This window comes from Mustela putorius, unplaced genomic scaffold (genome assembly GCF_011764305.1).
Source record: "Mustela putorius furo isolate JIRA1106 unplaced genomic scaffold, ASM1176430v1.1 tig00003962_pilon_pilon_pilon, whole genome shotgun sequence".
In the NCBI taxonomy this organism is placed as follows: domain Eukaryota; kingdom Metazoa; phylum Chordata; class Mammalia; order Carnivora; family Mustelidae; genus Mustela; species Mustela putorius.
This window is the reverse complement of record NW_025422106.1, coordinates 12,998,965-13,025,247: the sequence shown is the minus strand read 5'-3', so window position 1 is coordinate 13,025,247 and position 26,283 is coordinate 12,998,965. Positions and strand designations below refer to the sequence as shown.

General features: G+C 36.1%; 2 protein-coding genes across 4 annotated transcripts in view; both read right to left on the bottom strand.

Moving 5' to 3' along the window:
* The window catches only part of BRIP1 (BRCA1 interacting helicase 1), a 180,137-nt gene extending 173,737 nt beyond the window's left edge, over positions 1 to 6,400 (bottom strand). The window contains exons 1-3 of the mRNA XM_045070134.1: positions 5,866 to 6,400; positions 3,345 to 3,467; positions 2,100 to 2,211 (exon numbers count right to left, since the gene is read on the bottom strand). Of these exons, the coding sequence (XP_044926069.1) occupies positions 2,100 to 2,211; positions 3,345 to 3,440 (208 nt within the window). The 5' untranslated portion in view covers positions 3,441 to 3,467; positions 5,866 to 6,400. The remainder of the gene's footprint in view (positions 1 to 2,099; positions 2,212 to 3,344; positions 3,468 to 5,865) is intronic.
* Positions 6,401 to 7,582: 1,182 nt separating this feature from the next.
* INTS2 (integrator complex subunit 2) overlaps positions 7,583 to 26,283 on the bottom strand; it is a 48,911-nt gene continuing 30,210 nt past the window's right edge. For all 3 annotated transcript variants that reach the window (XM_004747251.3, XM_004747250.3, XM_045070148.1), the window contains exons 17-25: positions 24,463 to 24,627; positions 22,619 to 22,820; positions 19,087 to 19,212; positions 14,314 to 14,512; positions 12,068 to 12,319; positions 11,600 to 11,707; positions 11,365 to 11,470; positions 9,767 to 9,943; positions 7,583 to 9,662 (exon numbers count right to left, since the gene is read on the bottom strand). In XM_004747251.3, the coding sequence (XP_004747308.1) occupies positions 9,493 to 9,662; positions 9,767 to 9,943; positions 11,365 to 11,470; positions 11,600 to 11,707; positions 12,068 to 12,319; positions 14,314 to 14,512; positions 19,087 to 19,212; positions 22,619 to 22,820; positions 24,463 to 24,627 (1,505 nt within the window). In that variant the 3' untranslated portion in view covers positions 7,583 to 9,492. The remainder of the gene's footprint in view (positions 9,663 to 9,766; positions 9,944 to 11,364; positions 11,471 to 11,599; positions 11,708 to 12,067; positions 12,320 to 14,313; positions 14,513 to 19,086; positions 19,213 to 22,618; positions 22,821 to 24,462; positions 24,628 to 26,283) is intronic.

The window sequence follows — 26,283 nt, the reverse complement described above, 5'->3', positions numbered from 1 at the left end:
ATATATACTACTAATTCTATTTTCAGTCTCCCATTAAAATTTTAGATTAACAGATTATCTCATTTTTCCCCACAGAGTAACATCATTAACAATCAAAATGAACAAAAGTTATAAAATTTTTACTTTTTATTTTTTAAGTCTTATCAGTAGCATGTTTCCTTTTAAACACACACACACACATATATAAAAATACATAAATACATACCTACATATACTTGTGCTTAATTTTAAATTCTCCTACTATTTTAAGTCAAATCCATCTAATACATAACCAAAATATATCCAATACTGTATTTCAGATTCATTATGTATATTAGCAAGACTTTCATAAAATAAATGTTACTAGGCTTTTGTTAGCAAATTAAGTAAAAGTAATAGAAAATAATGTATTTATGAAAACAATATTACAATAAACTTTTGCTTATCTGGCATCCAAACAAGTAGAAAAGTATCAACTAGAATGTTTTCTTTAGAGATTTTATGGTCTAATGTTATACAGAAGGGACAAATAAGCAAATATATTAAAGGATTTACTCAAAGGGATTATTTGTGTATGTTACAGCATCATGACAGGCCCATCTCTTTCATCTTTTACATATAAATTATCATAATCATTTTCATAATGATAACTAAGCATTCCAAGATTCTTATGTAGACTCTGAATCATCAAAGGACTATATTATGTTCAAAACTGTTTTAGAATTAACAACATATTTTGCTCAGTTGAAACTCTTTTGGAAGATATGTAACTTGGGGCAACTGGATGGCTCAGTTGGTTATGTATCTGCCTTCAGCTCAGGTTATAATCTCAAGGTACTGAGATCGAGCCCTGCATCTTGATCTTCTGCTTCTCCCTCTCTGCCACTCCCCCTAATTGTGCTCTCTCTTGCTCACTCAATCTCTCTCAAATAAAATCTTAAAAAAAAAAATCTTAAAAGAGAATCTGTAGCCAAACTATGGAAAGAACCTAGATGACCTAGATGTCCACAAAGAGATGAATGGATAAAGATATGATGTGTATACACACACACACACACACACACACACACACACACACAACGGAATATTATGTGGCCATCAAAAAGGTGAAATCTTGCCATTTGCAACAACGTGGATGGAACTAGAGGGTATTATGCTAAACAAAATAAGTCAATCAGAGAAAGACAATTATCATATGATTTCTCTGATATGAGGAATTTGAGATGACGGGGGTGGGGGGGTGGGTCATGGAAAGGAGGGGAGGGAAAAAAATGAAATAAGATGGGACCGAGGAGGGAGACAAACCATAAGAGACTCTTAATCTCAGGAAACAAACTAACGGTTGCTGGGGGGGTGAAGGGGGAAGAATAGGGTGGCTGGGTTATGGACATTGGGGAGGGTTATGTGTTATGGTGAGTACTGTGAAGTGTGTGATGATTCACAGACTGTATCAAATAACACATTATTTGTATTGAATACACAATTTGTATACAAACAATACATTATTTGTACTGAAGCAAGTAATACATTATATGTTAATTAAAAAAAAAAAAAAAAAAGGAGGGGCGCCTGGGTGGCTAAGTGGGTTAAGCCTCTGCCTTTGGCCCAGGTCATGTCTCAGTGTCCTAGGATCAGGCCCGCATCAGGCACTCTGCTTGGCGGGGAGCCTGCTTCTCCCTCTCTGCCTGCCTCTCTGCCTACTTGTGATCTCTCTCTCTCCCTCTCAAATAAATAAATAAAATTAAAAAAAAAAAAAAAAGAATCTGTACTTAAATTAGCTAACTAGGAGCATCTGGCTGGCTCAGTCCTTAGGCATCTGCCTTCAGCTAGAGTAATGATCCCAGAGTCCTGGGACTGGGTGCCGCATCAGGCTCCCTGCTCAGCCAGAAGCCTGCTTCTCCCTATTCCACTCCCCCTGCTTGTGTTCCCTCTCTCACTGTGTCTGTCTCTGTCAATAAATAAAATCTTTACAAAAATAAAAATATAAATAAACAAATGAATAAATAAATAAATAAATTAGCTAGCTAGAACATGGTTATAAAAAATACTTAAAATATTAAAAAAATATTAAAATATTTTTTTCTGGTCTAAGAAACCTGAAGTACCAACCAACAACTTACCACTAAGAGACTGTTGCCATGCCAAAGCAGAACAAAGTAAGGCTAAGCTTTTCCCACTTCCTGTGGGGCTCTCCAACAAACAATGTTGCTTACTATTTAATCCTCTGACAATCTATGGACACAAAAATGATAAAAAAGTCAATAAACAGTTTACTTCATTAGAATCTCTCTCCATCAACAGTATAAATACAACAACAATGAGAAGTAAGGTTGCACTTCCAGGAGTACAGCAATAGAAGGAAGAACCAGTATTTAGTTAAACCTAGATTTTATTCCTTTATATCACTCCCTAAAATTATTATGGCCTTCAAAGGATATCAAGCAAAAAAGAAATGAAAAAAAAAAAAAGCAATCTGTGCTTTAATCATTTCTGTAAAATTAGAAAACAGCACATGAATATCTTTGATGAAAACTTAATGGATGCTGCTTTTGAGAGTGTAAATTGTTACAACCACTCTGTACAGAAATTAACAATTCCTAGTAAAACGGAAGATACCCAACTCTAACAAGTCCAGTCCTATGTATATCGTCCAAATTTTTCATACAAGAACACAAGGAAACCTGTATAAGAAAGTTCATAGCAGCATTGTTTAAATTGCTATAGGATATAAACAACTTTAAAGTATATCAAAAGAAAATGGGCAAAAAAATTCTCATATATCCATAAAACAGAATACTATACAGCAAGTAAAATAGATTAACAGTTAACAGGCCTACATCGTAACAATTTAAGCAAAAAAAAGTCAACTTCTGCAGGTAGTTATAGTACATCATTATGCAACATTTAAAATATGTGAAGTAAATATTGCTTACAAACAAGGTATAAACTCAAAAAATACGGTAAAAATTTTAAATATTCAGATTTAACAAAGTTGGAAAGTTGGTTTACTTGTTTGTGTATTCATTTTCTATATGAAAACTATCTCAAAAAATTATAGTGAGAAATATACTGTTCTGTGTAATATATATAGCAAGTATTTTGTAGAAAGTACTAATTCTGCAAAGTAAACAAAAGTTCCAACTGAGGTGAGAATATTTTTCAGAATGTTCTCCTTTGTCTCCATTGTAACAATGTATATATACAGTTTAGTCGTGATCAGTATTATTTTTCCAAAATTTAAATCTTCTTCAATGAACTGGCAAATATTTTCAATCCATGTACTATCTGAAAACACAAATGTAGTTTTATGTATTATAAGCACCTGTATCTTAATAAAGACAAAATAACTATTGAAAAATACTTACAGAATTCATCATAGCAAGCTGTGATGGGTATGCTTTATAAGGAAAGGTAATCTTCACCCCACCAATTGTATATTCAGACCAAACTGAAGACATCATGCTTTACTATTTACTTCAGATTCCTAACTGCAACAGAAATGAAATCAAAACTGAAACAATACCAAAGAAAACCAGATACCCAACTAGGACAGATGTCTGAAAATAAAATCTGGAATAAATGTTTAAACAAAACAAATGGGAAAGTAAAAGAATTTCCTAGCCTTATAAATCACAATGGTTGACAGCATGTCTTAAAATCTGACAAATGTGGATTTGTATTCCTGGGGTGCCAAAGCTGTGGAGTAGGAGTTAGAAAGAACAAGCTCTAGACCAGGTTCTGAAAACAACTCATATGTGTTACCTTGATCATGTCTCTTCACTTCTCTAGATTAAGATCTATATCTGTAGTAACCCCTAACTTAAGAACTGTTAGGAGGGAAGCAATGCCTTGGCATTTAGTAGGTGCCCAATAATTCTTATTTAAAAGTCAGGTGGGGTATAATGGAAAGATGAGTTTTGGACTAAAGCAAACCTAAATTTGAATTCCTCTGTGTGAGTCACTTAACCTCTCAGAACTAATTTGTGCATCTGTGAAATGGATATAATACTACCCACCTGATAGGGTTTTCACAAAACTAAGCCAGGCATTGAGTTAAGAATTAAATAAGATAATGTCTATACATTATGTGTATATAAGGCACCCTATGGCACCTGGGTGGTTCAGTCCTTAAGCTTCTCTTAGCCTCAGGTCAACATCTCAGACCCCTGGGATCAAGCCCCAAATGGGTTCCCTGTTCAGCAGGGAGTCTACCTGTTCCTCTGCCTCCCCTGCCCTCCCACGATAGTGCTCGCTGTCTAATAAATAAAATCTTTAAAAATCAATAAAGTAGAGGGTGCTTGGGGGGTTCAATCCGTTAAGTGTCTACCTTCAGCTCAGGTCATGATCCCAGGGCCCTGGGATGGAGCCCCATGTCTGGCTCCTTCCTCAGCAGGGAGCCTGCCTTTCCTTCTGCCTGTAGCTCCCCCTGCTTGTGCTCTTCTCTCTCTCTCTCTCTCTCTCTCTCTCAAATAAATAAATAAATAAAATCTCTAAAAATAATAATAGAATAAAAAATAAGATAATGTGCGCAAACTCCAATATCTAAAACAGAAGCGATCTACTTTAATCCTCCTCCTAAACCAACTTTTCTTTCTTTCTTTCTTTCTTTCTTTTTTTTTTAAGATTTTATTTATTTGACAGAGATCACAAGTAGGCAGAGAGGCAGGCAGGGAGAGAGAGGAAGGGAAGCAGGCTCCCTGCTGAGCAGAGAGCCCCATGGAGGGCTCGATCCCAGGACCCTGAGATCATGACCTGAGCCGAAGGCAGAAGCTTCAACCCACTGAGCCACCCAAGTGCCCCTAAACCAACTTTTCTTAACCCAAGATACATAGATGTAATTCAGAAACTGTGATCTGATGTTGCATGCATAAGTTTCTGTGCATGACTGCATTTTTCTGAAAAAAGAGTCCGTAGATTTCTCATTCCCAGAAACACATCCTAAAGAAATAACTGAAGAGAGGAGGGGAAATGATACACACTGGTATTACTTGGCAAATGTGAAAAAAAAAAAAAATAGTAAACTCAATGTGGGGATGGAGTGATTGTTGAAATAGCAATGCAACTGATTAGAAAGCCAGTAATAACCTTAACCATAGCCTATGGTTATTCTAAGTGGAATATTTTAAATGGAAAATTATTTTCCAGGTCTAATTTTTGGGATTCTGTGAAGAATCCAACTGTGAAGCTCTGAGAATGAGATTTGGTGGAATCCAACTCTAATCTGAACCAACAACTCAAGGCTGGCTAGTTACTCGGAAATAACCTCGAAATAACCCATACCCCGCCCCAGGTGTAACAACAAGGATCTCAAAATGGGGTAGCTTCCCCCATAACAATGGAATAAAGCAAACAAAAACACAACACAATTATCTGCCTGGGGGTGCCTGGGTGGTTCAGTTGATAAGCGTTTTTCTTCGGCTCTGGTCAAGATCCCAGGGTCCTGGGATCTCCCGGCTCCGCGGAAAGTTTCCTTCTCCCTCTCCCACTCCCCCTGCTTGTGATCCCTCTCTCGCTGTCTCTCTCTGTCAAATAAATAAAGTCCTTTAAAACAAACAAACAAAAAACAATTACCTGCCTCCCGCCGTCGCCCCCTGCCGCCAAGAGTTAGCACGAGGCCCCGGACTATACTAACAGGGGTGGGCAGGCTGGCTTCTCCCCAACTTTTCGTCCTCAACCCTTCCTCCTCCCTCAGCCCGTGGAGATCCCAGAGCCCCTGGTGATCCAGTCAACACCAACCGGCCAGCAAGGAGTTTGGGCGAAAGCAGCACGCACTGCTCCAGCCGGCTTCGCTCTCGCCCCCACACAGGATACAGACTTGCCGGTCCTGAGGAAAACTGACGCACCGCTGACTGGTCTCCGATTCACGGGAGAAAGGGAAACAGATACCTGCAAGCAAATACAGTGGAGCGCGGGCAAAGAAGGTCACAAGCCTCTCTCTCTTGCTAAGGCGGCTGCTACTACCCGGGCCTGGTCGCAGGGTCCGGGCTGCTTCAGCTTTTCTCTCCAGTCCACATCAGTCCCCTCAGCTACGTTTTCCCCTAGAAGAATTCCCGCCTCCCACCCCTCGACTCCTGGCATCCAATCGCCGGGCGAGCTCAGACAACCAATCATCTGCCAAGACCAGAAATCCAGCAACCAATCTTGGTGCAAGGTCAGGGGGCGAGAACTCTGGCACCCAATGGAAGCCTACGCAATTAAGAACGGGCCCAAGATACCTGGCGGCACCGGAAGGCGAACCGCAGTAGAGGGAAAGACTCGCCCAAATCTTAGTGTTTTTAAAGGAAAAGAGTTCTTTCCTGAATTCCTAAGGCTCTTAACTGACTTTTTGACTCCGGTGATTTAACCCGTTAATGGATTTCTTAGAAACTCGAAGTGTCTATTCTTAAAGTCTGTAGACCAACAGACAAGACACACCTTTAAGCCTCGCGGATTTCTCCGCGCATTCATCAGCGCCACTCAATTCAAATTAGAACTTTGTAAGTAGTCAGGCGAACGAAAAGCTTGAGGCGGCAATTGCCAGAATGAGCCAAACGAGGCGAAAAGGTTCGATGACAACCAGCTTACAGGATCTCATAATATTCGAGGCTTTTCCAGATACCAAATTAAACCAGACAAACGCTTCCGATGTCTTCTACTACCAGATAACTTCTTCCTCTATTTAAAGGCTCACCCACCTTTGTCCCTCCGGAGACCAGTTTATTCTTCTCTGCCAAGAAGTATACTTAAATTTCCTCAAGAAGTATACTTAAATTTCCTCAAAACTAGGTTAATCATGAGCTCTCTGAACTGCTCTTTTTAAAGAGTTCTGTATAGTCTAAACTTGGCTAAAATACTAGTGTCCAAAAAAGCAAAACCTGAGACATTTTCTCAAATTCGAGAGAACTGGTTTAGGAGAGAGGTTTGCAGCAGGAGGAAGCGGCAAGAGGGGAACTGATGTGCCTCACTTTCACTTTTACTACACTGTCGCCAAATGACAAAACTTAGTCATGAAAATAAATTCTGCCCTTTACTTATAAGAACTCAATTTACATCAGTGCCTATTATAATACTGAAAAAAAAAATTCCCAGTATAATAATAGGGAGATAGTTAAAAGAATTCAATCATCATGAAGCCAATAAAATAATTATAAAAATAAATTGCTATAAACCATAATTATGAAAATTAAATAACTTGCAAAAATAATTTCATATAAAATTAATTGAAAAAAATAAGCAGATTCCAGCTGGGTACTATGAATTTCATTATGTGACGATATGTGTACATAAGCAAAGATGAAGGGAAAGTACTAAAAATGTAACTTAATAAGACAGTGGAAGGATAATTTATAAAAATAAGTCCTCAAAAAGGCAAATTGTTATTCTGCATTTACAAATTTTTAAAATATCTAATCTTATAAGTAACCGCTCCAGGGTAACTATTCTGATCTTCCTCTCCTTAATTCCTAAGACTCTCCAGTGACTTTACCTTGTATCGCCATTTGATGTATGTGGCATAACGGAAAGGGACACGCTGAGACTGGAGCCAAACAGTTCTGGATACCAGTCCCTTGAAATGTCCCTTTCAAGTTAGCAGCAGTGAAATGAAACACAAAAAACTACAAGCACATTTGATAAAGAATATGAATGTTTATAAACCAATATTCAAAATAGCTGCACACATCTGTTTTCACTTGAATAAAAAGAAATCACATTGTGACAAATCTTATAACCTTAACTTAAAATACATGAATATTAACATTTACTAATATATTTACACATTTTATTTACATCATCAACAAATCTGATGAAAAAGAGCATATGTTATTTTAACACAGCAGGTTTTGACCAGTCTTTGAAAAGTGATCCAGGAATGTGCACGGCATTTAGTTAGAAAACATATTTCAACCCTTTTCTGATTTCCTAGAGGTTACCTACTCACACAAAATATTCCAAAGCCTCTGTTTAAAAACTAAATAAAACAAAACAGGAGCAGTTGTTTTTAATCTTAAAAGACTTATAAAACTGCCTTGTTTAAAAATATGAAAATTCTTATGGTACTTTTTAAATGGATGCCTTTATTTTTGCATCAAAATTACTTCATTGAATATTAAGCATCAGATAAAAGTTATAAATATCCTATCATCTAGGATACTGTGTACTTCATGATTTGAAATAGCTACAAATTAGTTCTTGTATAATACCCTTATGAGGTAGGGCCAGTAGTAATCCCATTTTACAAAGGAGGAAAATGACATATGCCTATATGCTAGTGAGAAGACCAAAGTCAAATTTCATTTCTTAAAAATCACACTTCCTTATTAGCCTACCTAATTTCTTTTACAGGTGAACAGGTCTGTTTCAAAGCAGAGAAAAGAAGGGGTTGGGAGGAGTGTATTATTCAGGTATATCTCAGAAAACAAAGAGAAGTAACTTCTATGTTGGATTCTTAATTAAAGAAAAATAAATGGGACTATGGTTTACCTGAATGCATCTACCTAATCAATGGAAGTTACTAATGGAGGACTGCCAAATCCTTCAGCAACATGGTACTTTACACTATTTTTAACTTTTCCTGAGGTCCAAACACTGTATGTTTTTTCTTACTCAGAGATCTTCTAAAACTATGATGTGAATTATAATCCTGATGGCACACCAAGAGCTCTTTAATCTGGTGTGTTTCACTGCTTTAAACTTTAATTAGATCCCAATGTCATTTCCCCCCCTGACCATTAGGTAAGTCAGTAAAACATTATAAAAATAAATCTTAAAAAAAAAACTAAATGAGATCTCCTTTCAGGTTCTTCTTTGCACAAAGATGTTTCTGTAAACAATTCTAAATTAGTAACTTAAAATTCCAAATTATTCAAGTATCTCTTTAAACATATCTCCATTTTAGTAAAAATTGAAGCAAACGTGTAAAATCTTAAAATTCTCATCTATAATTCCATGGAAATCATTTACAAAAAGCTATTTGCCTTTTTTAAAGCCTTCTCAATACTATTTCTTGAGAAGCAAAATTCCATCTCGCATTACTACTACTTGTCTTGCAAGTTTTAACAGTTTCTACTGGGTATTTAAACTCCTAATTTTTCCTATATTCTCCCTTCCCTTTTTCTCCCTCTCATCATTGCATCATTGTCACATTGTTATTAGCTAACATTAAACACTAGGGCTGCCCACAGACTCATCTTTATAAGAAATTAAAGGCATGGCACTCTTTCTCCATTGCAAAAGTAAATATAAGGCCAAATTCACTTTCTAGAAATGAGGTTCTTAAATGTGCTCCCAACAAAAGAAAAAAAAAAGTTCCGCTGCTACAGTATAAACATACCAGCAAAGTAGATTCAAAGAACTGCCAATCAAATATAAGCAAGCATAATTCTTAAAGAGAGTTCTAAACTATACCCATGTTGAACTGAATCTTTTAATGATTCCAAGATGTTACTGTTCCCAATTCAGTTTAGAGTTGTAAGATGCAGACTCATATTGAGTGTATGCAGCAAAAGCTTCATTTTTTTGTTTTAGTTTTTTTTGTTAAATTCCACTAACACTCATGTTTATTATTTCAATTATTGTGCTTTCAATACAATGACAAAGCTGTACATCAGGATCCATACTTCCAGTGTCCCCAGATGCATTTTTATAAGATAAATCTTTACAGATACCAGACCATCCACTTGGTTTCTCCTTTATTTGTTGAAGACCTAAAAACATAAGGAAAAAAAAAATTAAGGCAAGGAATCTGGAAAGGAATTTGGCCTTTATGTTTGCGATATTAAAACAACTTTGACAATAAGTTACTACTTACGTGTAATAATTGGATCAATGTCTCTTGTCTGAGTGGCAACATCAGAGGCACAGACTTGCCCTATTTGGATCAGCAAAGACATAATATCCTCATACAGTGGAGGAAATGCTCGACAAAAGGAAACCAAACTTGGCAGAGTTGGCATAAAAAAAGCATACCGCTTAGCCTGTGTTAAAACTGTTGGAAAGAAGTTAAACAATTTTTTACTTTACAGATATAAATTCAACATACATGGTCTATTGAATATACTAAGCATCATACTCTCTGCTGAGATTATTAAATTTTCTAAGATATATCTGATCCCTGCCTTTAGGAAGCTTACAATCTAATAGTCAGCTATCATTCAACATACAAATTCTTATTTTCAAGCACTGTGATAAGTGCATTACATGCATTATTTAATTCTCACAGTTTTATAAATGAGGAAAATATTTATAGAGGAGAAAAACTCTTAAACCTTAGATTAAGAAACTTGTTCAAAGGGGTGCTTGGGGTAGCTCAGTTGGTTAAGCATATGCCTTCAGCTCAGGTCATGATCCCTGGGTCCTGGAATTGAACCCCACATTGTGGGCGGGGGGGGGCATCCACGCTCAGTGGGGAGTCTGCTTCTCCCTCTCCCCTTCCCTCTCCCTCCCACTCATTCTCTGTCTCTCTCTCTGTGTGTCACTCAAATAAAAATGAAGAAATAAAATCTTTAAAAAAAAAAAAAAAGAAGAATCTTGTTCAAAGCTACACAGCCAGTTAGTAGTGGAGCTGCAATTGAACTCAGGCAGTTAAAGCTCTTGACTGCTAAAAATAATAACATGGGGTGAATATAATGAAAAGAAAAATGAATAGAGTATTATGGGAGCAATAAGAAAAAATATGAAATTAAGTCGTAATTTAAAAAGACTGAATTATAGTTCATTTCTTTTAAAGTAGTTTATTTTCATACCATTTTGCTCTACAAAACAGATGGTGATTAAAACATTAGGGCATGTTTTAGAACTTAAGGAAACAACTAATATATTTATCTTTTATTTAGACATCATGATTATATTTTTCTGGAACTCTAAGTCTTTGTAATAAATTGTAATTTGCCTTCTACTAACCTAATGACGTTCAGAAAGCAGATCTGATTTTCATTTGTAAAATATGGAAAACTTTTTTTCCCTTAAGATTTTATTTATTTATTTATTTATTTAGAGAGAACATGCACATTTGCGAACAGGGAAAGGGGTAGAGGGGGAGAGAATCCAGAGGAGACTCTACACTGAGCACAGAGCCCAGTGCAAGGCTCAATCCATAAGATCCTAACCTGAGCCAACATCAAGAGTTGGATGCTCAATCAACTGAGCCACCCAGTCCACCCTGGAAAGCTTATTATATTTACCTAAATCTATATGTAATTATTCACAAAGTGAAAGATAAAATTTGCCTAACTATTCATCTCCTCTATGCTATAAATCACATTTCTACTTAAAAAAATGTCAAAGAATTGAAAAGATGGCATAAATTAAACTACTAGTAGCACAGAAACATTGTACTACTAAATTCAGTAAAAATACGTACTACTTTATGTTAGAAGTTTTTGTTATTGATGTTGGTTGGCTACACACCTGTTAGCAAAGTTCCCATGACATTCACAGCTAAGCGAGCCACACTGAGTGACTTTGGCAATGCATACTGGATACACAAATGAGAAAGCAACTGGATAGCAAATATCTGCAATGCAAAATCAAAATGTTACATGTTTCTGAAGAATTCTTAAGTATTAAAACTTTTTAAATGTTTAATAGCCAGCAAGACTGGAGGGAGATTAAAATTTTCCCTAAGCCTCCAAATGCTTGTTACCTGTTTTTCAAGTTCTGGCTGTGCAATAAGCTCAGGTATGAAATCCAGACAGATGTGCATAGATGGAATACCTGCGACGGTCAGAGGTAAAAGTTCACATGGATAACCCTATCTCAACAAGAAAGGGGGGGAAGAGTTAGGAAAAAAAAACTATAAGTCAAATGCAGATAAAAATACAAAGAGAGATTTTTTTTCTTCCTTTCTGTAAAAGTTGCTCAGAAAGCTACAGTACTCTACATGTATCCTGGCATTTCACCTTTCTGGTGCACCAGAATAGAGATAAATTATTTGAACTTATTAGAGTGAAATGAAATATAAAAACTCTGAATTTGGGGCCATATTGCAAAGCACCATGATCATCTGTGTGATCTCCAATTTCTAACTGATCCCCATTAATTTAGTAATCAAAGCACTACCTCCCCCCAAAAATCAATGTCGACCATATGAGCAACATTCTTTGAAACATACCTGAAAGTGAACAAGTTTAGCAATGTTAGGATCAGCAATGTACATCTGGTGTAAAAGACAACAGATAAGGCACTGAACTTCTCGAAGGTTACAGAGCAAATTGTCTTCTCCTTCCTCGATTCCCTTATTTGAAGCACTGGTAGTAATAACACTTTGAACATTTCTTAGTAAGCTGTCTGAATTGACACCCTTTGCTTTCTCTTCTTCAGTAGGTAAGCAAATCTCCAAGAGAATCTGGACAGCTGCACTATCCTGCAAGCAAATAAAACAGAATTTAATAAGTTTTTGAGAATTTTGTTTTCACGTGAACCAAAGTGGTAAAACAATTGTTTCTTTAAAAAAAAACAAACGTACTTTTAAGAGCATATATGAGCAATCTATAGGGCAGTCATTCTCACCATGTTAAGGTCGTGAATGCTTTTAAGGCTCTGAAGAAAACTACACACCCTCTCCGTATAAAAATTAACAAGTAAACAAATATATGCATAATTTCAGGGTCATCACATATCACTAAGATCAATGGACTGCAGTTTAAAATCATCTACTAGAAGAGTATTCTGATTCAGTGATATCAAAAAGAGGACCTAAACAAAAGATGACTTCTACCAGAACCTCTGTTCTTTCCTCTTAAATTCCTACATCTCCCAAGATCCTATTCTGTATTCCCCTCTTTTTCTCACCTGGCACATTTTTCTCACTAATTAATTAATTCTTCTGAAGATGATGGTTAATAATTAATGCCTAAATGTCACTTCCTAAAGCTTTTTTCCCCCCTTTTAATTTGAAGATGGGCTCTTTATAGCCCTGGTTTTGCAAAGAAAAATTCTGCCTTACCATCTATTCTCCCTGTACAACTCGTTGTTGCTCAGTCTACAAGCTTGAGTGTCATTTCAAAGAACAGTAATTTCCTGAGGGTTGACCCACTTGATGCACCTACATTTAAAGGAGAACTATAATGACTCTTATCTAGTAGGAAAATGTAACCAAAAAAATGAATATATGACATGTATCTCTGGAAGACAGCCACTGCATGGAATCAAAGAAAACAATTACTTTGTCGAACTGTTTGACGAACTTGATTATAAAGTAAGGTTAGCTTTATTTTGTAATTCTCAATCTTCAGTTAAAGGGTGTTTGGTTTGGGGTTGTTTTTATTTGTAGACTCTGATGCCAGACTACCCAGGCTTGAATACTAGCTCTGCCACTTATCAATGTGCAGCCTTGAGCAAGTGACTTAACCTCCCTAAGTCTCAGTGTCCTAATTTGTAAAAATGGATAATACTCCCTACCTCATAGGTTGGCTATAAAGGTTAAGTAAGTTAATATATATAAAGAACTTAGAATAGTACTCAGCATATAGCAACCATTAAATAAATGGTAGCTATTATGATCTTCAATCCCTTATATGAAATTCTGAGGGCCAGATTTATTTTAGAACTCTTTTTTTCATGTGATATTATATAACATCTCCAGCAGAGACTAGGAGAGCACACAGTGCAGCCAAACATATTCACATTTTTGCAGCAAAACAACATTCACAATAAGTGGGATAAGGTTATAAATAGCTTCATATCAATTCAGGTCAAGTTTTGTCACAATGAGATCACATCAGGTCAGGTCTTTCTGCCAACTGAATTACAAAAAAAATGCTTCAGTTTTCATAAGATTTTTGATCTCTGTATCATAGATAAGAGATTGTGGACATATATTATCACTCTAATTCCCCTTATAGCCAATGAAAATATTTTAGAAGCTACATTTCAAATTAAGAAAACATTTCTACTTTGAAGACATCAATTGCTTAACATTTAATCATTCTCACATCTCCTGCCTTTTTCAAAAGTTACTAAAGGACCTCTGTTCTTTCCTCTTAAATTCCTACATCTCCCAAGATCCTATTCTGTATTCCCCTCTTTTTCCCCTCTTTTTTACCAGTACCTGACATTTCATTACATATATATTTCTTGTTCTGTTTGTCTCCACCATTTGGTTTTGAAAACCTTATTTTGTTAAAGTATAAATCTCATTTAAATGGCTATTAAACTAATATCATGAAGATTATTCCTAATTTTAGTAATAAAGTCCATCTGATCTTCAGAAGCAAAGGAACCAGCATTATAATACATTCTGTAATGAAAGAAATGTGCAATATGTCACTATTGTACATAAACAGCAATCATCTGCTGTTTATTTAACTAATTATATTAACAGGGAAACTCATGCTTTCCTTGACTAAATTTCATTACCTGAGCAGCCAGTAAAGCATTTTTCAATTCCTCTCTGGTAACTTCTGGGCCATCAGTTTGCCCAACTAAACCTATTGTATTATTCTGGGAAGGCCTATCTTGTTCTGCAGTTTCCTTCAGATGAGCACTAAGGTAGGCTTTGGATGCAAGAAGATATCCATTCAACATGTGTAGAGTAATATCCATCAGTGGGGGGCACCTACCACAGAAAGAAGAAAAATACATAAGAAAGAATATAAATTTATATTAGTCAGAATATGATCAATCAGTCCTGAAAAGCAGTACCTGAGAAACCTAAAAAGAACAGTAACACTCTTCCACTGAAATATTTTTTCTAAAAATAAAAGTTTAATAGGTTTGTCTTATCCTCTAGAAAAGTTTAATATGTTTGTCCTATCCTCTAGAAAAGTTTAATATGTTTGTCTTATTCTCAAGATTATACCGGATATTGAATATATATTAAATATTATCTATTTCATCTTATCAGCTAAGACCAAATATAATGTATGCCCTAGAGAAAAGATTCCTTTTTTGCAAAAAATGGCATTAAGAGTAAATCTCTTAAATAGGAACCTACAAAGCAGCTGTCCAAAAAAGAAATATTCTATTATTGATAAGAATAAGGAGACTAGGGGCGCCTGGGTGGCTCAATGGGTTAAATCCTCTGCCTTCAGCTCAGGTCATGATCTCAGAGTCCTGGGATCGAGCCCCGCATCGGGCTCTCTGCGCAGCGGGGAGCCTGCTTCCTCCTCTCTCTCTTGCCTGCCTCCCTGCCTACTTGTGATCTCTCTCTGTCAAATAAATAAATAAAATCTTTAAAAAAAAAAAAAGAATAAGGAGACTAGAACAGAATATTTATTTATTCTTTCTACTCCTGTTTCTTCTTTGGAGCAAGACAACTTGCTATTCCAAAAGTACTTCATCCACTTGACCCGGGATAAGTTATTTACGAAACCTTGGTTTCTTCTTCTATAAAAGGAGCAGTTATTCATACCTCAAAAGTTGTTACAGATTAAGTGAGATAAGAACAAATATAAGGGGCGCCTGGGTGGCTCATTGGGTTAAAGCCTCTGCCTTTGGCTCAGGTCATGATCCCAGGATCCAGAGATCAAGCCCCACATCGGGCTCACTGCTTGGCCAGGAGCCTGCTTCCCTTCCTCTCTCTACGCCTGTCTCTCTACCTACTTGTGATCTCTGTCTGTCAAATAAATTTTAAAAATTTAAAAAAAAAAAAGAAGAAGAAATATAAGAAATATAAAAGAGGAAAAAAAATGATAAATTAGTAACCACTAAAATGTAAAAAGCCAAGCCCTGGAGCAACTGGGTGGTTCAGTCATTTAAGCACCTGCCTTTGATTCAGGTCACTCAGGGTCCTGGGTTCCAGCCCCCATTGCACTCTGCGCTCAGCAGGGAGTCTATTGTGCTCTGCCCCTCCCCCAACTTGTGCCTGCGTGTGCGCACACACTCTCTAATAAATAAAATCTTAAAAAAAAAAAAAGCAAGCCCTTAGAATAACCTGATAATGCCACATCTCAGTTTATCACAGAAGGAACTAGCTTGAGTGCATTAACAGGCAGTATAGGTATGTTTATAACATTGTAACAATGGAAACAGCTTAAATGTTCATCAGTATATCAATAGTTTTTCTGAAATGCCCAAATTTAGTACAGTAAACATCTATGTATTTATAGTGAAAAAAATATGCGTCACTATTAAAAAACTATGGCAATGTCTCCAAAAATCTCAAGCTCCACTCCAAAATTCTGAATCAGAGATTCTGGAAGACAAGCCTCATAATTTACATATGGATTACAATGCGGCAGTGAAAACAAATAAGTTAGACCAATGCATATTAATATGGAGAACATGTGAACAATACCAGCTTTTTTTTTTTTAAAGAACAAAATAATGCCTACAATGTAATAATACTTATTTTTTTTAAACCACTGAAAGAAGTAGTATTCTTACTTATAAATTTGTAAATACATAGAAAGTAAAGCTACATACACACTAGTATTTCCTCTGGAGATGAAACAGGGATTGATCAAGAAGTCAAAGAACAATTTTGGTTTAGCCATAGCAACATGGTAGACATGAGAGCGAACAAGACTTTTCACTGTACACCTTTTTCTTACTGTTGATCTTCTTGTTTGTTCACTTACTAATGTATACAATGAAAACTTTCATACATACATGACAAAGGAAATATGATAATGAATCTCCAAGAAATTATCATCTACCTTCAACAGTTATTGACACATGGTCAATCATTTCTTCTGCACCCCCATCCACTTTCCCATCACCACCAAAGGGTTAGTTCAAAGCAAATCCTAAACATTATATATTTCTGTATGTGTACATATTTTTATATTGTTATTTTTAAAAATGATGTGGATGATCACTTGGTAAAAAAACTAAATTTTAAAAAATTAACAAAATTAAAAGGCAAAACAGAACAAAGGAAAAACCTGCAATATACATATAAAGAACCAATTTCCTTCATAAAGAACTGTTTGCAAATCAAAAAAGATAAGCATTTCAATAGAAAACTAGACTAAGGGTTGTCTGGGTGGCTCAGTGGGTTAAGCCTGTCTTCGGCTCAGGTCATGGTCTCAGGGTCCTGGGATCGAGCCCCGCATTGGGCTCTCTGCTCAGTGGGGAGCCTGTTTCCCTTCCTCTCTCTCTGCCTGCCTCTCTGCCTATTTGTGACCTCTGTCTGTCAAATAAATAAATAAAATCTTAAAAAAAAAAAAAAAAACTAGACTAAAATATAAAGAAGAGAGATCAATAGCCAAAAAGCATATTAAAATATTCAATCTATAATACAAATTAAAATCAGAAACAAGGGGCTCCTGGGTGGCTCAATGGGTTAAGCCTCTACCTTTGGCTTAGGTCATGGTCTCAGGGTCCTGGGATCAAGGCCCGCATCGGGCTCTCTGCTCAGCGGGGAACCTTCTTCCCCGTCTCTCTCTGTCTGCCTCTCTACCTACTTGTGATCTCTCTCTCTGTCAAATAAATAAATAAAATATTTTTTAAATAAATAAATAAATAAAATTAGAGACAAGTTTTCACCTAGCCAATTTAATAATTGTAAAGTATTATACAAAGTAGTGAAGTACAATATCAAACACTTCAGCCTTTCTGCATGGCAGAATAAAAATATGAATATGAATCAAAATATGAATCATAAGTCTTAATGAGCATGACCCATAATTCCATTTTTAAGAATCTGCTCTGGGGCACCTGGTTGGCTCAGTTGCCACTCTTGATCTTGGGGTCCTGAGTTCAATCCCCGTGTTGAGCATAGAGATTACTTCAATAAATAAATTTAAAAAAAGAATCTGCTCTAAGGAAATACTCAGTACATAGAATAGTCACCACAGTACTATTGATAATAACAAAAAATAGAAATAAACAAATGCCCAACAACAGGGACTGGGTTAAGCATTGCATATCTGTATGGAATACTATGTAACCAGTTAATATCAGAATATCTATTAACGTGGGGAAAAGGTCGCAAGGTAAAAGAAAATCCAGGCTATGACAGTAAAATTTAACAACTTCCTGAATAACTAGAGGCAATTCAGGTGAAAGGTTACTTACATAAATGGATTTTTAACACTGATAAATTGTTTTAAAAGTTTCTCTTTTCTGGAAGTGTTATTTACTGCTATTTTTATTTTATTAGATACTTAATGTCATTTAAACTGTTCATTCTCCTGACTCATATTTCCCATGAGACCTTGATCTCACCAAACCACACATAGCTGATTTTTCAAATTTTGTCACTTCATGAATGTCATCCCTTTGGTTGAAGACAGATGACAACATACAGAGTGTGTATCCTAGTTAAGTCTTCTTTAACTCCAATTTCTTTCTCCTCTAAGCCATCTAATGCAAAGCTTCTCTTCTTAAGTTACCACCTAAATGACCTCTTTAGCCTAACATTCAAGGCCCTCCATAGTCTGACCCCTAACTTGACATTCCAATTCTAAAGTGTGCTCCTCTCAACAAATTACCCCTCCAAATTACCCCTTTTTCATTTGTGCTTCTATACTTTTGCTCACACTGTTCCTTTCCCCCCACCCCCGACAATGCCCTCCTTAACCCCTTACCCCCATCATTATAGTCTCTGTTCATCTAAAACCCATTTCTATCCTTTAAAGTACTACTCAGGTCCCACTTTCCTGAATTTTTAATAGCATCCACTTACTGAATGATTTATCTGCATATGACCATATAATTTAACTTTTCATGTATTTGTCTTATTTCAGTTTTAATGCATATAATGCATTAAACCATATAATAGTTCATAATAAGTAAATTTTAGAAGCCTTTTTCAAAAATGCTAGCAACAAGGCTAGATTTTACTAATCACATGTTAAATATTAAACTGAATAGTTCTTGAATATAGACAAAACAAAAATAAAAAGAATCTCATAGGGGCACCTGGGTGGCTCAGTGGGTTGAAGCCTCTGCCTTTAGCTTGGGTCATGATTCCAGGGTCCTGGGATCGAGCCCTGCATCAGACTCTCTGCTCAGCAGGGAGCCTGCCTCCTCCTCTCTCTGCCTGCTTCTCTGCCTACTTGTGATCTCTGTCTGTCAAGTGAATAAATAAAATCTTTAAAAAAAAAAAAAAAAGAACCTCATAGAGTACACCGCTAGTCACCCACAAGAACACTAAGATAGACGTTTAAACTGAATTTCTTCAATTTCTTTTAGACGCTCTGAAGTATAACTCCAGAATAAAAATGAAACTCAAATGACACATACCTGTGTACCCTCTGATCACATCTTAGGACAATGAGAGGATCTATCATCAGGTCATTCTGAGTATACTTTTGTTGTCGTACAAACTTTATTGAAGGCTGAAGTGCATTAACTGTCATTACCCACAGCCTGATGAGAAAATAAACACATATTCAAAAACAACTATATTATATTGAAACCTGCAGCCATCCAGTCCAACTTAGAAGGATATATTCAGTAAAAATTAAACAGGTGGGAATTAACTTGAAAAAATTAAGAACTATAGTAATCTAACTTATTTGGATGTCTCTAAAACAAATGAAGATAAACAGTAAACACAAAGTAGTTTCAAAAATTCTCAGTTGTAATGGAATAATCATGGCATAAAAAATAAAAGTATGAATTAACACCTTAGCACTTTGAAACTGTATCTGGCCCCATAAATAAGCCACGGTTCTGTATCATCATAAAATCTCAATGTGAGATGCCACTTTGAGATTAGACATCATAAACTCTAAAAGTGATTACTAACCTGACTGCACATCAGAATTACTAAGGGATATGGCAATAAGAAGGGCACCTGATCTCTTACAATGAAGCCCAGGAGTCCATCAGCCCCATCTTGCACAAAGAGCTTGCCCACTCTTAAATATGAGTAGAAAGCCAAGAGTCATCAGACATTTAAGGAAAGCCTCTCGTTTGAAAAAGATTAAAATATGCAAACAGAAAGAAACTTCAAAGAAACAGAGAATGTAGGGATGAAAATTTTAAAGCTTATAATTAATATTCTTAAAGGATAGGATATTGCACATATGAAACAAGAATAGGAGACCTTCGAAAATATTAAGGCAAGGGACACTTGGGTAGCTCAGTCAGTTAAGTGTCTGGCTCTTGATCTCAAGGTCATGAATTCAAGTTCCATGTTGGGTTCCATATGGGCATGGAGCCCACTGAAAATAAAATAAAATAGAAAACTAAGAATATTCAGGTAAGAAAGAGTTCTTAGAGATTAAGAATATAACACATTTTTAAAATTCAAAAGAAAGATCAGAAGATAACATTGAGAAAATACTCAAAGTATATTCAAAAGACAAATTTTAAAAAGAATAGGAAAAAACTGCAAAATCAGTGGTTTTAAAATAAGAGGCTTAAGGGGCACCGGGGTGGCTCAGTGGGTTAAAGCCTCTGCCTTCGGCTCAGGTCATGATCCCAGGGTCCTGGGATTGAGCCCCGCATTGGGCTTTCTGCTCAATGGGGAGCCTGCTTCCTCCTCTCTCTCTCTCTCTCTCTGCCTGACTCTCTGCCTACTTGTGATCTGTCTGTCAAATAAATAAATAAAATCTTAAAAAAAAAAAAAGAGGCTGAAAACCAAAATTACAAAAAATTATAAAAAACAAGGGAAAGAAACCACTGAAGGAAAAAAATATAAATGTCCTTAGAAATGAAGGCATTGTTCCCTAGACTAAAAAAAGACCCAAGAACCCAACATTATGAATTAAAAAAACAAACAAACAAAAAAAAAAACACCAAAATACATCATCATAAAATTCCAGAAAGTAGTGAAAGGGGAAAAACCTCCATTTTAAAAGAGAAAAAACAATGGTCACATACAAAGGAGTGGGAATTGATATATCACTAGATTAATTAATAGCAACAAGGGAGCTCAATTCATTCAGCAGAATGATAAATGAGTTTCCTGAACACCCTTTCTCAGGAAGCAACTTGAATGTGAGTTCCACTCACTGAAATGAGGAACTACACCAACACAGAGAAAAACATGGAATTCAACAAAGAGAGACAAAACCAATCCCAGGATGGCTACTGTGCATGTCGCAAATTAAAACATGACAATGGAAAGCTATAAAAGGAATGTTTGCAAGAAAAAAATGTTACTGTTACATTATCTGATATGTTATAACAATTATAAAGTAAACGTTCTCTCAGTAATGGAGTTTAGGGTTAAATCAGTTATTGATTTAAAAAAAAAAAAAGAATACAAAAACAAGACAAAAAACCCAAGTAATTGAAAAAGGGAAGTGTTAAGTCAGGGTTTGTGGATGAGGTATGAAGAAAGGCAACTGTATAAGAAACTGTAATCAAAGAATACTGCATATGTCAACTATAAAAATCACACTGATGTAGTCATAAGAGGCACAATGAATACTGATTTAACCAAAACTTTTGGTATTACCCTGTCAGGGAAAATGAAGGAAGGGAGAAAGTGAGTGTTGAAGGAAGAGGGACTCATAGGGGAGGAAAGAAGCAAGAGGACTAACTCTTCATCTTGTATAGTGGAAAGTCACAGATAATTTCTAAATGGTAAAGCCAAGAAATCATACTAATTTTAAGTATGTTATTGAGATAGATGGGGGATATACATGCCAGAATAAAAAGGCTAACGAAATGAAAATGGCTATCTATGGGGAGCAACAATCTTAAAATGGAAAGGAATATACTATTTAAGTTCTTAAGTTATATGCATTTATTTATCTGATATAAATAAAATTAAATTTAAAAAGCATAAATGTGGGACACCTGGGTGGCTCAGTCTGTTAAGCATCTGCCCTCAGCTCAGGTCATGATCCCAGGGTCCTGGGATCAAGCCCCACGTTGGGCTCCCTACTCAGTGGGAAGTCTGCTTCTCCCTCTCCCTCTGTCCCTTCCCCCTCCCCTGCTTGTGCAGCTCTCTGTGTCTCAAATAAACAAAATCTTTTTAAAAAATTGAAAAATAAAATAAAAAGCATAAATATTTCCAGAACTATTGAATCAAAATCTCAGGTAAGTCCGGCCCAGTATTCTGGTTTTTTTTTTTTAAAGCACAGACTAGGAGTTTTTTGTTTGTTTTGTTTTTCTGTTTAAGGGGGGTTTTGTTGTTGTTTTATTTAAATTCCAGTTAATATACTATGTAATATTGGCTTCAGGTGTACAATTTAGTGAATCACCACCTATAAACAACACCCTGTGCCCATCACAGGTGTACTCCTTAATCCTCATCACCTATTAAGAACAGGTGTTTTTGATGCAACATATGGAACAGGAGAGACACATCTTCCTAAAGGCAAAACAATTAACCCAGTGTTCTCTAAACTTCATGTGTGCTAGAATCACTAGGGAAATCCTTAAAAAGAAAAAAAAAAAAAAAACTAATGGCTAACTCCTACCAACAAACATTCTGATTTAATTAGCATGGGTTACAGCTCTCAGATGAGGCGTTTCAAAAGCTCTCCAGGTGATTTTAATGTGCAGTAAAATTTGAAGCCATGCTAAGGATTGCAAGACACATGGTGATCTAAATCACAATTAGCCACAAATGACTATATGTGAGAACTCATTTTTAAAGAACTTTCTCAAATTGGAAATACTTTAAGTTTTCTCTGTTTCTTAAAATAAAGTTTATTCTTTTCCTTAAAATTATAACAGCTCTTAAATTAATGGTCTTCAGAATGGACTTATATTGTCAGATAATCAACAATTTTTTCAACATTTAAGTTTAGGTTATTGTATACAATCACTGCTATATGCTTATTTATTATAGGAAACAATACACTGAACTTACCTTCTAGGCATCACAGTATTAAGAACCATCCACAGTTTATTGACGGTTTGAAGAATTCGTCGTGGAACCCCTGAATTCAACAGCTGGTTCATATTGGATGTTAATACTTCTGCATAAGGTATAAGTTCACTGGCAGAGAGTAGAGTCAAGTGTTCTAGAATCGGCATCACTTGTGTGTGACTTACTGGGACAGCTGAAAATGCTAAAAGGAAAACTTAGCAGTCATGATCTAAATTCTATACAGCTTACCAAATAGTATTTGGTAATACTTTCCTACACACCACATAAATCAAGGAAACACTGTTGCTGAAAAAGGGTAAAACTTTGAATCCTGGCCACAAGTTTTGGCTACACTTAAAATAAGGAGCTAAGAAAAATTCATGTTAAGTATACATATATTATAAAGATAGAAATAATCATAAAGATAAAAGTTATAAAAATCCCATTTTAAAGATTTATTTTATTTTATTTTATTTGACAGAGAGAGATCACAGGTAGGTAGAGAGGCTGGCAGAGAGAGAGAGAGGGAAGCAGGCTCCCTGCTGAGCAGAGAGCCCGATGCGGGACTCGATCCCAGGACTCTGAGATCATGACCTGAGCCGAAGGCAGCGGCTTAACCCACTGAGCCACCCAGGCGCCCCTAAAAATCCCATTTTAAAAAACACATTAATGACCCAAAGACAAATGTCATTTCCTTGGTGATTCAGACTAATTTTACAAACTGGCTAAAACATGAAAATATACCCAAGTATAGCTTTTAGTAGTAACATTCAAATTTTTTTTATATTTTCCAACTGGATGGCCCCTTTTACAGGATGTTAGTATACAGCACACTGCTGATAGTCAAAAATTTCTAGAACTGTACTTTTCTTTTTTTTATTTTTAAAGATTTTATTTATTTATTTGACAGACAGAGATCACAAGTAGGCAGAGAGGCAAGCAGAGAGTGAGGAGGAAGCAGACTCCCTGCTGAGCAGAGAGCCCGATGTAGGGCTCAATCCCAGGAACCTGAGATCATGACCTGAGCCGAAGGCAGAGGCTTTAACCCACTGAGCCACCCAGGTGCCCCAAGAACTGTACTTTTCAATAGAATAGTCACTAACCACATCTGGCTACTGAACACTTAAAAAATGTAGCTAGTGCAAACTGACATGTACTGTGAGTATAAAATGTAGACCAGATTGCAAAGACTTTCTATGGAAAAACAGTAAAATATCTCATTACTATTTTTATATTGATTATATGATAAAATGATAATATATTGATATATTGGGTTAAATAAAATAATTATTAAAAAAAAACTACCTTTTCCTGTGTTTTACTTTTTTAGTGTGACTGTAGAAAGTTTAAAATATGATACGAGTGTGGCTCGTATCATATTTCTATTCGACAGTGCTTGAATATTATCCATTAACGACAAGTACACTGCTCTATTCCATAGCATTTATTCCTGAGCAGTTTAGGACCTTCCTAAAACCACATGACCTGTTTAGTTGATGTTAACATAGAAACTATGAGAAAAAAGACACAAGCACGTCAGAAATAAAAGGTTAAAATGCCTGAGGTGCCTGGGTGCATAAGTCAGTTAAAATGTCCAACTGTTGATTTCCACTCAGGTCATGATCTCAGGTTCTTGAGATCAAGTACCAAGTAGGGCTCCATGCTCAGTGCATAGTCTGCTTGTCCCTCTCCCTCTGCTCCTCCCCAACTCAAAAATTACTTAAAATATATGGGCCAAACATTGTTTCACAGCCAGGAAAATTCTGCATGATTTTAAGATTTCAAGGAGCCTAACATCTCTTTGTCCTAGTAGAGGGGTAAAAGGAGTATCCAATTTACTGTACCTTCTTGAAGTTGTTTCGGAGAGTGGTTTTTGGCATTATTAGTCAGTAACATTCGCCTTAACAGGGCATCAGTCCCCGTGATTTCTTCTTCACAGATCCAATCATCCACAATGCATAAATGTGGGTAATTAGTTGCAAGGAGACGTAGTAAAGCAGAATGTAGCCCTTGAAAATTTATAAGAAGTCAACTGGATTCTTCACTCTCAAATACTCAAACTTCTCTCCTCACTCCCCTCTCTTTTGTCCCTTTCATTTTTGGCAAACCAAAGAAATGTGCACATCTTGTGCATGTACTACCGTTTGAGAATTTCTGTTGCATAATTCAGTCAGAGAATCTGCTTAAATAAAGATCCCCAAGTGATCTGATACACAAAAAGTTGAAAGCTACGAGTTTTATCAAAAGTTCTCAGCCTTTCTTCCTTCCACCCTATCCCAACATAAAAGTCTCCCATCAGGAAACATTTGACATTGCAGTAGTTCAAGTTGACTGGGGAGGAAAGAAAAAAGGGAGAAAAGAATGTCCATTTGGGGGAGATCGTATATGGTCCGAGAAAGGCCTTATTCAAAACTTCTGGTAGGCTTCTACAGAAAAACACATGACACATGCTCTTTTCCAACCCACTTCAGAATCACTGTTGCAGATAGGTAAAATCAAAGTTGCCCACCTGGAATGCCTAAAAGATCTCGGGCAGTTTATGTACATTTTTTCATTTCTCCCTAATGTCCCTTCAAGGTAAGCAATATTGTCTCCACTCTACTGTAAGGAAACAGACTGAAAGACACAGCTAAGTATGTCAGCCCACCAAAGCAGTATGGATGATACCTACAAGACAGTGCGTTTGTCTTCCTTCAAGAAAGTGAAGGAAGATCAAAAGAAATGGGAAACTTCCTTTTACTAAATCAAAGCATTCTTTCTAACCTTTTGCTTATAGTGCAGTTTGGCTATTCATGACTATTACTTTTAGTGATAAATGATTCTATAAAAAATGTCTATTTAGATATATGAAGTATATGAATATATACACGAAGTATATATGAATAGATACATGAAGTATACACTGGGTCAAGTGTTTGGTACATACATACCTAATAAATATTGTTTTTACTATATTATTATTATCATCCTCACCAGAGTTAAGAGCAGTAGTAAAAGTATTAGTTGTAATAAAAGTACTTTTCATCCAATTATCTCCTTATTATGCAACTTAGATAAAATCATACCACTTAGTCCCAGTAGGGAAAGTATCCACTTCCTTTGTCATAGAAACTGATTAAAATTAATATTTCTATCTGAAAAAATGCTGCAACAATCAAAAGTAGTATTAAACATTTAAATATCTAAATGCACAACTACACATATAGTTAAGAGTATCTCAAAACAGTCACAAAATGACTGCTTACCAAGTGAAAATTAATCTACACTTCATAATCTCTTCAATAAAATTTTAGTCACCAAACGTTGCCAAATATAACATTAGTTTATGCAAAGATATAAGTAAATAAATGCACATATCTGGTTAAAGGTGACCAAATAAGGTTATCTTTGTTCCTGCTTGAAATCAACCATAACAAACAAAGAAAAAGAAAACTCCAACTTCATAGAAACAAACAAGAGGGACGCCTGGGTGGCTCAGTTGGTTGGGCAGCTGCCTTCGGCTCAGGTCATGACCCCAGCGTCCTGGGATCGAGTCCCACATCGGGCTCCTTGCTCCGCAGGGAGCCTGCTTCTCCCTCTGACTCTGCCTTCCACTGTGTCTGCCTGTGCTCGCTCTCGCTCGCTCTCTCTCTGACAAATAAATAAATCTTAAAAAAAAAAAAAAA